Source organism: Branchiostoma floridae, chromosome 6 (assembly GCF_000003815.2).
Source record: "Branchiostoma floridae strain S238N-H82 chromosome 6, Bfl_VNyyK, whole genome shotgun sequence".
Lineage (NCBI taxonomy): Eukaryota > Metazoa > Chordata > Leptocardii > Amphioxiformes > Branchiostomatidae > Branchiostoma > Branchiostoma floridae.
Window position 1 is genome coordinate 16955464 of NC_049984.1, and position 12184 is coordinate 16967647.

Genomic DNA, 12184 nt, shown 5'->3' on the forward strand with positions numbered 1-12184 from the left:
TTTTACGTATAATGGTGATTATTTATTTTTACCTATGTTTGTTGTGTGTGTATGTGCGGGTATCTTTTGAGAAGCCAAGGTCTCGCCCATATTTCAGTTTACAATTACTACAAAATTCCATTGAGAAATTCAGAAGGTATATTACAATAACAAAGAGTTCATTTTTATTAGTCCCAATGGCCTCCCCTATCCCATCAAATCACAATTAAAATTTGAAATTTGCCAAAATCCATTATATAATAGTTTGTGCTGCTTATTTTTGCTGACAGCAGACTGTCAGGGCATGTTTGTTTTCAGATATAATCTTTTCCCCTTTTTGTGAAATCATTCTTTAATAAAATGATTATTTTCCCAAGGCTTGTAGAATGGAATTCAATGTCATGGTACAACAACCTATTGAGGATATACATGTACTACTACAAGTGATAATCATGGAAACAATATTATTCAGTTAAACTGTCCAAGAGGCTCTGGCCAATCACAACTGTTGCTTTACCATATCTGTTCCCTTGTTGAAAAATTAAAAGATGAATAAACGTGTCTCTTAATTCAGTTTAAATGATTTAAAAGTTTACCTTCCACTATCTTGTCAAAAAGCTCAAAGGATGACTACTATGTATTGGGAAAATTTCCCTAGTTCTTTATAAGTACATAAATGTATATAGAAAACAAACAATAAAACAGTGAAGAGTCAACAAAGTGGTTCCCAATCTACCGTTGTTTTCATTTATCTTTTGACTTGTGTGGACGCAGAAAATCGTGTCTAAAACAGCTCTTCTGTCCCTTGTCAGTCCCGGGGTTATGATGAGCGATCTGTTATAACATCCAGCCCCATGGCATCCGTAATACGTGCGTGCCTTTTGATGCCTGTGCGATTAAGTACTGGAAGGTTAATGCTCAGTGTCAGAGCGTTTCCAGAGTGAGAAGCATTAGTGTAGGCCCAACAGGAGGCACCAAATCCAATGTGTCAGGAACATGCATCATTTACCACTTATAATGCTGGGGGTATCAGACTCTTCCATTGTTATCGCCTGCTTTCCTACCAGGACGATCGCAACAAATCGATTGCCAATGAGAACGTTTCCCAGGTTGCAGGCACCAAATGATCTAAAACACATCGTATTTGCGCCGATAATCCGCGACCGACGGAGGCGAAGCTTTGCGAGGCGACGGGACGTTGTCGTCGAGGTGTCGGCTCGTGGACACGTATTTACACACACATTTCCCACTAATGAGCCCAAAACATTAACCTTCTACCAACATAACTGTGCTTCTGTGGTCGCTTCGGTTTACCTGCGGTCACACTGGCCGGTGGAGGCACAGCGCATGAATGATACGTCCCCCTGGACACTAATAATTCATGAGCAGAAAATCTGGAGACACTCAACTGAGTCGTCAATATTGTATCAGTCTTAAGCCTTGCCATGATAGCTCCTTTGTCCTCCTGCGAATAATGTAGGCAGACTAAAGGTGACTGTTGGGCTTTTAAAGATACTGTACACGCCCATACCCACTGGTGCTGCATGCAATCTGTGAAGTATACAAAACAAGTATTTGGATGGTATATTGATAAGCACTTTATGATAGAAATACTACTTATTACACAGTGATTTTGGAAGTTTTCTGTAACACTTATGGCTTAGGCTTCCTTGTTACAATGCTTTCTTGACCTTAATTCTATGGATCAGAATAAAAGAAGGACCTAGTTCATTGTGATGTGAGAATAACTGGATTTTTGCATGTTACTTTAGACGAGGGAAAACAACATTTTCAATCTCCTACATGTATCTGACTGAACCAGGAGACCCCTGGGATAGTGTTACCATCTGATGAGTGTCATCCTCGTCTCTCAGCGGACCCGACGTACAGCTGCCAATCAAAGCCACTTTAAAGAAAGTAAACAACTGATTATGAGCAATCAGTGAGCCCAAAGGCTAAACAAGCATTGGATTATCCCATCTATATTTAATCTGAAAGATAACTCAGTGAAGAAGGATCAAAGTGGCTTGACTGTCGTATTTTTAGAAGATCGTCGCAGCCGAAAATGACGTTGAAAACTGATGATTGTTATTAAGTAATGTTGTAGAGAAACCTGATGCGCATGGCAGAAGAAAAGCGGATCCTGCGAAAAGAGCTCTGCAACCGACCTGAGTCGGCTTACAGATGTGCCCTATGTGGTAGAGACTGTCATTCTCGTATAGGACTGTTAAGCCACAGTTGACGCTGTAGGGCTGATATGAATTAGGATTTTAAGATGGTCAATATTGACCAAAGGAGGCCATACATAATGTTGTAGAAAGCTTGTTCCACACTGAAGTGACCTAGAAATCCTGGGTAATTTGTGACATCCAAGATGGGGAGTGAGACGTCCGGGGAGAGTTGTACCAGGTCCTGCTGAATAAAATATGGGGGGTGGGAGTTCCCGATGACCCTGGAGATGCTGCGGTGGGACCCCGCAGCCCCACGCTGGCACCAGATGATTGCAGGTGTAGGAGCGGCGGCGACACAGGCACGATATCCTTGCGGATTAGCGCGGGACAGTGCAGGCCGCCATCTTCTGTACCATTATCAAAGATAGCAGAACCTAATGACTGGGTTCTGTGAATATACACCAACAAAACACTATTGTATCTTAAACTCTTGATTGGATATAGCTATATGCTGTAACTGTAACTTGGCGCCTTGCTATTGTATCTTTGGCCTTGATTTGGGCCTAACAATGATTGTATGGTGGCTGTCAGTTGTCAATGTGTTTTTTTTTGCGAGTGAAATTCTGAGTGTGTATATTTTGACTGAGTGGTTTTTAATCATAAATGACATTTGGTACATGTGGAAAACCATCACAACTCATTGTTGTCAATAGAATTCTTAGACCACTTACGAATTACATGATGCCAAAGAGCTTTCTAAGGATTTCAAGAATTTAGAAGAACAAGTTAGCGATGGAAAGCGAACAAAACCGTAGCAACAGCAGTGGTGAAGAAATCTTAGAAATAAATTGTCCAGGATGTTTATATTTTGAGTTGCTCTTTGTCTATAAGTCTGTTTCTTATTTCAAATGGTCAAGTAGGAAGAACAATGATATGCAAATGATAACCAGCCATCTCCCCACACATAGTGATAATCGATACGGATAAGGCTTGTCCTTGGTGCTAGCTGCTGGCTGTTACTAACAATGGACAACACACAAAGTGCAGGGGGACAATTGTCAACCCATTTTCACACTTAAGAACCATCAAATCAGAAACCATTTCTGCTCACATCCACCATGAGATTGCAGGAGATCAATACAAAACAAGATTGCATGTGTCAGACTACTGTCAGGGGTCAAGGTTCTGTAGAGTAATGACCTATACTCTGTCTCTCCCTATGTAGTTGGTGTTAGAGATACAGGTTGACCAGCCTGACAGCTGTCTACCAGATATTGGTTAAGGCAACTAGTTTGTGTATACAATCAAACCTGCCCTAGAAGACCACTATGGAGACCAATAAAAGCTGGTATCACTGTAGACATGTCTATTTTTTATTTATTTATTTATTTATTTGGATTCTCCACACTGGAGGGTATGGCGGAACAGGTGTCAAAAGACACCTTTTCGAAGCCGCCATACCTTAATTTTAATGCTTGCGTTAATGGGAAAATTATCAGCCTGGGTACCATCCCCCATTGTAACAGCTGTTTCAATATTTTTGCTTTCTGTGGTCAGTAAGCAAAAAATTGAGCCAGCAGTTACTACATATATGGAGGATGGTACTGAGGCTAGAGATGAGCTAAGTTACTCATTGACCAGGTGTTTTTCTATGTAGAGGTGTTCATTTGCACAACTTTCACTGTATGTTGTTTTGCAATAGAAACACCATAAATTAGTTTGAAATTTCCCCTGATGAAATCTACCCATCAGGCTTTGAACATTCTAACTCTTGACGAGACATCTTTTAAAAGATACAGTTTAAACACCATTCCTCACTCCAGCCAGGTGCAAGTGGGTACCAGACTTCAGTTAGTGAGGAGAAGAGATGAATATGATGGAAGTAGAATGATGGGCTCTGACCTCTAAAACCATGCCAAGACATAGTGAATTGACTTGCCACTATTAACCTTTAATTCATCTCTTCTATCCGCCAGAACCCCCTCGGCATGGACCTGGTGTTAAACCTGACTCAGGATGGGATAAGGCTTATCTTCGACCCCATGGTGCAGAGACTTAAGGTGGGACACTTCCTTTTTTTGGTGAACATTCCTTAAGTACTTTATTTCAAAAATTAAATTACACATATGGAATACAGGAAACATTAACCAAAGGATATATATAGAATACAACATGAAGTATTCTATATCGCCCTAAAATGTATCACTATCAGGGCATTGGTATTTTCAACATCATATGTTGATTGTAAATGTACTATTATGAAGGGTGTCAATATAAAGGGGACCTGGGGTCAGTGGGTCTGTATGACTTTTTCTATGAAACAAAAATGAAGAGAACATGTTGGAAACTACTCTACAACATTTTCATCACTCAGATAATAATAAGAAATTTCATGTCTCAGTACCTAAAATGTTAGGGTCGCTAGGTTTTTAATAGGGTCAGTAGGAAAAAAACAACACAAAAACATAACATTTTTTCCGAGGTTTTAGGTCATGAATATAGTGTAGTGAGTTGACCAGGCAAAGTAGTACAACAACAGCTTCCCCACGAGACTGGAGAAAAATATGGCATCACTGGGACATGTGGCTGTCCCCTGTGTCGTATGCTCATTTGTAGCTGAGCTCTGAAACATCATTAATTCATAACTTTTGTCTCCACAGATTATAGAGGTATATAACCTTAGCAAAGTCAAGTTGAAATATTGGTGAGTATATTTTGAATATTCTTTTATGGCTATCGTATTGTAATACAGGGCAGCGTTGATTATCGATTCACCTGTATGTAATGTTTTCTAATTTATTTATTTGTTATTCAAATGTAATTAATTTGTTCAATATACGTTTGAAGTATGTAGTAAAATAATGTACATCTGATGGAATGGTGAAAGTTGTAGACTTTGACACATTGCACCATAGTTTTTGTTTGATGTATTGCCAGTTACAAACTTTGCTCCTTTCTCATAGAAAGGTGTCTCCTGCCTTTAAATACTTTCTGTATGCTGTTGATACAGACAAAATTGGTACAGCTTTTTCTTGCTTAAGATAATGTTACAGATCCTGCTACATTCATCTGCTTTGACAGGAAAATGCAATAAATGTCATCAGCAGGTTGATTGGTATGGTATTTTTCTTGTTTGACTTGACATGGTTATGACACTCTTTTCCCCACAGTGGAGTCCACTTCAACTCCCCCCATGTACAGCCCACGATAGAACAGATAGACCAGTCTTTTGGAGCAACCCACCCCGGAGGTGAGTATCTACTAGGCTGGTCTATTTAGTTCCTTCAGACCCTTGTACTGTAGTGCAAATGGCACTAACATGAAGGACAACAAGTTTCCTTACTGTTTCAGTAGTAGGGTATTGTTTTTACAGGTAGGATTTGCTAACCCTTCTCTTTCAACATGCTTGAGGCACCTCCTTGTGTGCAGGACCCCCATTTTATGTCTCTCCCAAAAGACGAGTGCTAGACTCTAGGTTAGGTTAAATCTGTACAAGGTGGTAAACTGAAAAAAGAAAAGGAAAGGATTGCATACTAATCACATTGACTTGTTGCAGCGGGTCCATTAGTACTTGATGTGTTGGGAACTTGGAATAGTTCAGGTCCTTCCAGTAACGACAGATTCTCAACATTTATTTTACATTAATGCTTCCTTCCCATGGACCTCTCCAGTGTACGATGCTGCTCGTCATGTCTTCATGTTGAACTTCAGGGGCCTTTCCTTCTCCTTCCCCATAGAGTCCAAGTTTGAGGTGAGTAGACACATATGCTCATTTGCTGGTTACTTTTTTGAATTGGGAAAGAAAGTAAGCATAGCACAAAATAAGTCTGAAGTTTATTTTCTCAGTTAGGCTTTCAGTTAGGTTTCAGGGTAGGTAGATTTCATGGCAAAATTAAAGGTTTGGGAAGCATTATTGTGTCAGCTGTATGTGAAAAACCATGGTGGAAAAAGTATAATCAAACCTGCAGCTCAGGAGTGACCACCTCTGTATCAACACAATTAAGAATCCTTTTTATAGCAGCCAGCTGTCTTGTGTAACTATTTTTTTCAACTCAGTTGAGTTGTCACTATTAACATGTTGAACTGTATTCCAGCCCTGGTAACCCCTAGCTTCCACCCTGCTTTCCAACAGGGTTTAGCCACATGTTTTATCACCTCGCAGTGCTGTTGCCCTTTAACCAAATCCATCCTACAGGAAAGATAAGATCGTGAATTTATACGCCGGCTGTGCGGAATGGTTCCCCTGTATCCCCCGGCCCCATCATTACGGCCATAACTACCAATGTGGTCATCCGACATAAAAGAAAACTACCCTTATCTCCCTTATATATCTTGGACAAATTGGGGGGAGCAGGCGATTGAAATCCGCCCATAGGTCACTGGTGACCTGCTGTTTACAGGGTCAAGTGTTTTCATCTTATGGCCAAAAGGTGAGGCTGTAAAAACGAACAGGGAAAAGTGTCGCTTGTCAGCACATTCATAGGCAGTTACAGTTTAGGTATGGAGGTATTGTTGTGTGTAAAGCAATGATTGTGTCTTGATCTTTTTGTCATTCTGACACAAGGTAATAAAAGAATTCTTGCTACATGTACTATTGTAACAAAGGAATGCTTTCAATTACATTCAAGCAATTGTTACCCTAGCCAAGAAGGTTATTCTTTAGGTGCTGTTTGTTCGTGTGTGTGTCTATTTGTGTGTTTGTTCGTGTACATGTATGTCTGTGGACAGCATGAATTAAGAAGCTGTGGATAGATCTTTATAATATTTGGTAGGTTGGTAGACGTAATAAAAAACAATGGAAAAATCTAACGGTGGGCCACGTAGCAGCTTTCAACAATACTGTAGCAGAACTTTTGGGTTTTATATCTTCTCTGACATGCTATGACTGTGGTATTTTAGTGGTAGATAACTCTTGTTCTCATTTATTTATTTGAACTTCACCATATGCATTTACACAAAATGGTGGGGAGGCAAAAACAGGTAATAACCTTTACTAGTTGCCTCCCGTGCAACTAAATTATACAATGATAGAAAAATAATCATAATGATAATAAATGATAACAATTGTACAAACAAATAATAATGATAGTGTTGTCAATAGTATGTGTAGTATGTTAAGAAATGTTATCAAGTCCTCATGATTATTGCAGTTACTGTAGTAGAACAGTTGTAATTGGTTTAAAAAAAGACAAAGTATGCGGACATGCATCAAAGGCTCCGTTTCATGGTAGTGGAGCTGACTTAGATTAAGTTCTGGACTAGTCTGGTTTTACCTGGGAAGGAGCTGTTACTTAATGTTTTAGCAATGAGCCAATGACCCAAGCAAAGTGAAGAACCACCCATACGGCTGCTGTGTTCCAGAGGGACTCAGCTCAAGTGTAAGTGTAAGACCCTGATAGACCGTGTCCAGATGCACCGCTCAGTGGCCAAGGTGATCTTACCACACCATTGAACATCCACTGGTGTTAGGAGACCTTTCTAACCTACTAATGGCTCCCACGGACCTTTACATTACTGGTATTTGCAGGAAAATGTTGTGCAGGAATAAAGATAGATGAGTGAAATAAGGTGGGCACTGCTGTAAGCAACTACATTTGTATGGTGTAAGCTGCGCTGCGCTGCGCTAATTTAAGTATTAGAGTATCAAATATTGCCAGAGATATAGTAGTTATATATTACTGGATTTTAGGAGTGGAATTTTCTAATGCCAAACAAATCCAGCAAATACATGTGCTCTAGTACCAATAGACTTCTTGAATATTGCACAACTTTGGTCTCTGGTTTCTGAACTTCTTTCCGACTGCTATATGGGCAAATTTTTGTGCCCGTGTGTAGGCATAAACCTCAAGTGTCAAACCTCTGCATGTAAGAGAACCCATCACACTTATCGAAAAGAGTATGGCTTGGCAGAGGACTTAGAGGACTTGAGAGAGTGTTTAGTGCAGAGGCCTGGCCACCATGCTGTTGTGCGAATAGCCCTGAGACAGACTGGGAACAAACTCTTTTGACCTGACGACCCTATCCAGGGATGTGGTTGCATTTCATTTTAGTTTTTCTAGTTTTGAAAGTTTTGGCCAGGTTTCCTGATGGTCCCATGTACAATGTAGTGTATGAATTGATGACTTTTCCCTCAGGCTCTCTGCTTCCCAGTCTGTCATTGTGGCTAATTTGGAAACCAAGCACCCGTCCAGAGTGAAGTGATGTGGCGTTGGGGGAAGTGTCAGCTCAGTTCAGATGTTATCGGCACAGAAAACACCATCAACACTTCTGCTGTTAGCTTTCATATGGAAAAACCTAGCAAATGAATTGGAAAGTGTCTGTACACTCCTGAAACAAAGTGTCTTCACATTTCAGCAAATGCTGCCACTTCTAACAAATGGAATGAAAAATGACATTTTAAGCAGAAAGGAGGTCAAATTGGGAGCTCCAAATAGATAGACACATACAGGAGTTTCAAAAAGTCCCTTAAGTTTCTTTTGGAAGCTAGCACTTTTGGGTATTTCAGTGTTTCAAAGAGTTAAAAAGAAAATTTTTTCTGTGGCTTACTCTCTTTTTAGCTTTATGAGGATTCATTACTGGCCCGACACTTGACCTATACTCCTGTTTTTTTCCTTATTTGTTTAGGAATCCAAATAGACACCTGTTTTTTACTGGTCAAAAGAGTTTGCTATCTGAAGGTTTACACCCAGTAGATGTGCCACATGTAACATGCGTGATTCTAGCTGGCCGTTTATGAGACAAATTGCAGAGTGTGTATTTAGACAGGTGTAGAATAGTGTGGCGTCTGGTGGCCTTGTGGGTAGGCCTACGTTTGGTGTCCCATTTTAATGAGACTATAACAAAATGTCAGAAAAATGAAAACTTGACAAGATGAACCAACAGGACAGATTACCATGGAAGCTTATCTGTGTTAGTAGAAATCACAGTATAATGCTAAACTTTCTTCCAACACAGGTATATACGTTTTAGCATTGTACTACAGTTGTATAATGATAGGACAGATCAACTGTATATTAAGTTAAATTTGGCTTCCACCTTTTTTCCATAAAACATAAATCAGAGGACAGACAGACAGAAACTACTGTAGCTACACTGACAGGGCTGGTTTATCAAACTTCTCTATGGGCTAAAAAAAATAGTAGGTATTTGCCCCATAAATAGGGGAATATCCAAGTGTCTACCAGATCTCCCTGTGTGCAAAAAAAAGTAAAAATTGGCCGTCATATTTTCCCCAAAGAGTGCACAACCCTCTATTTTTGGCCAATTTCAACTATTTTTCAGCCCATGAAAAAGTCTTATGGAGACTGGGCAGGGCAGACTATCAGAGGGGAGATGGTCAATAAAGATAAGGGCTGGGAGCTGACCTTTCAATTGGCCATCCAAGGTGTAATGAAGTGACCGCCTGCAGCTGTTTGTGGCCTCCAGGACCACTGAAAAAACGTCATGCCTTGTAATATGGAGATCTTATCAGTGTCACAGTATCAGGCCTGGTGATTCGGGTAATTGTTATGTTGCATTGAACAGTGAAACTGTTTGATGTACTTGTAGCATGTTTGATTCTGGCAATGTTGTCTTTTATTAAAAGGTAACTTGTATGACATTCAGTTTACGTCCATTCTGACAGCATTGTCACTTATTAAAAGGCTTTCGTTCTAGTGAAACACAGCAATAACTCTGCTATATATCCAGGTTTTATAGCCCCTCTGGTAGAGTCAATGGTGCTACCAGATGGCCAAAGTAAGCATCAAAATCTGATTACAAATTTTCTCCCAATTTGATTTCATTATTACACGGTCGCACAGGGCACTTTTTCCACAGCTTTAAAGCATTACTGTTGATGGTGGACACTTACCAAACAGTTTGTATCAGCCAGGCAAGTGTCAGTATCTTGCTTTTAGACTGGGGTGCTGTGATTTACGTATCACGGCCTTAAAACCTGTATTCAGAGCTGGCGATTAACATACAGATAGGGCACATAAAATTGCAAGCTTTACCAGTCAGCCGTTTAATGGACGCCTAAGTGCAGCATTGTCTCAAACAGTTCATCTGGCAAATTTGAGGTTACCCTCTGCGGGAAACCCTCACTAGATGGGCTGGGTGATAGAGGGATTGGAGAGGCCATTGGAGCTTCAGCGGGGAGCAAGATGAGTGGAAGAGAAATTGCCAACTTGCTAAGACTTGTCTCTACTCCAAGACCGAAGCATTGGTTGTCATGCAGTCAAATAAAATAAAGACTGTTAAAAGTTATGAAATGGGTGTTGAAAGGAACAACAAAGGAATGACTAAGTACTGTACTTACACAGTGTTTTTTTAAAATAAAAGTAAAAACATGGTGACAAGGGGTAGTAATGCCACTGCACATACAGCCAAAACTGCCCAAGAAGACCACTCATGGGACAGATAAAATCTGGTCTTTGTGGACAGGTCATCATTATAGACAGGATTCTAAATGCTTGTGTCAGTGAGAAAAGTTATCTAAGGGACCTCCAAAAAGTGGCCACATTGGCCATGTGGTCCTTATATAGAGGTCGTGGTCACTTGTTCAGGTTTGTCTGAAATTTAAAAAGAATTCTTACCTCCGTCACCCATCTATATGGGATGTTTGTTGGATGGGAGAAAGTGTCTATAAGCAGGATAACTCAAGATGTCATGAATGAATGTTTGTAATGTTCGGTTTATAGAGTTAGATTTAAGGCTATAGGAGGATCTAGAAAACACACAGAAAAGACACAGCTGATTACAGTCTATTCTTAATTCTATAATCACTGTTTGTTTCCCTCTTGTAGCCCCACTACACACATGGACTTGGCTCTCTCCAGTTCCCGAACGGTGCCTCCCCAACTGTATCTCAGATGTGCATCTACACAGGGAACTCACTGGCTGATACAAAGTGAGCCTTTCTAAACTGTGATACTTTATTTGGATGTTGATTGGTGAAGTCCACTACTAGTGATCATGGATTCCTGACAAAAAAACAACTTTGCACATTTAAACATACATTTGTACACTTACAAAAGTTTACAGTGTAAGGAGCATTACCCAATTAGTGTTAATCCAAAATTTTAACTTGCCAAACTGTTTTCTGTATACCGTAAATCATTTTTAGGCATCATATCATCATAACAGGCCATTGGTAGAAGTTGTGCATAACAGTATTTTGATATTTTGTCACTTCATTCTATTTCGGGTGTGCAGTTGTTACAGTTGATTACAAAAAAGCATGTAAAGCAACATATTTTAGGTTTCCTAAAAGTGAGCTGGTCTCTTCCAGAGCCCCTCCCATGCCGCTGTCTTGTTTCCATGGCAACTGTTACCCGGAGACAGTGGAGGTGCTGAGAGACAACAATGGTCCAACAGGGTTAAAGGTCCAGTTAGCTATTGAAGGTAGGAGTATGTCTTGTCCTGCTTTTTTGTAATACACGTATTATATAACAGCAACCCTACATGCCCATTTACTAAAATTTGTGAGACATGTTTGTTACAAGGTAACTTCATTGTTGTTAAACCTCAGTTTTGCAACATTTCAGAATAGAGAAGTGGCATCAAAAAGATTACAATACAATTAAGGGGCATTCAAAATAGTAGAATAGGTTTCTCCATCTTAATAAGATTTCATTGTACTTTTAATATTTGTATACAAAGCTGTCACAACTGTTTACACCTATGTTTTTAATCAAACTTAACTCACTCACCATCACAACTAAGATATGATCATAATGCCTATATACAAAGTCATGTGTACAATGGTCTTCAAAACTTGTTGGTCTTTTAGTCACTGTATTATATGATGGTCAATTAATGATTGTGTTCTTGTATATAGGAGCGGGACCAGGCCATGTATCAGAATTAAGAAGAAAAACTCTAGAAAGACTGATAATGTTTGGAGACTCTGCACAGGTATGTATGTATTTTTTATGGTTGCATGTTTACAGGATTAGCTCCAAAATTCAAATTTCTTTAAAAGTCTGTACCTTGAACTTCTGTACTTTGGCTTAAAGTAAGTCAAATGTGACTGCAATTAATCATGAGGCACG

General features: G+C 39.7%; 1 protein-coding gene across 1 annotated transcript in view; it reads left to right on the forward strand.

Moving 5' to 3' along the window:
* Nucleotides 1-12184, forward strand: part of LOC118416992 (UPF0183 protein C16orf70 homolog) — a 40918-nt gene that overhangs the window by 15717 nt on the left and 13017 nt on the right. Inside the window, exons 3-9 of the mRNA XM_035822306.1 lie at nucleotides 4127-4210; nucleotides 4811-4854; nucleotides 5321-5400; nucleotides 5822-5901; nucleotides 10937-11040; nucleotides 11422-11534; nucleotides 11971-12047. Coding sequence (XP_035678199.1) covers nucleotides 4127-4210; nucleotides 4811-4854; nucleotides 5321-5400; nucleotides 5822-5901; nucleotides 10937-11040; nucleotides 11422-11534; nucleotides 11971-12047 — 582 coding nt within the window. The remainder of the gene's footprint in view (nucleotides 1-4126; nucleotides 4211-4810; nucleotides 4855-5320; nucleotides 5401-5821; nucleotides 5902-10936; nucleotides 11041-11421; nucleotides 11535-11970; nucleotides 12048-12184) is intronic.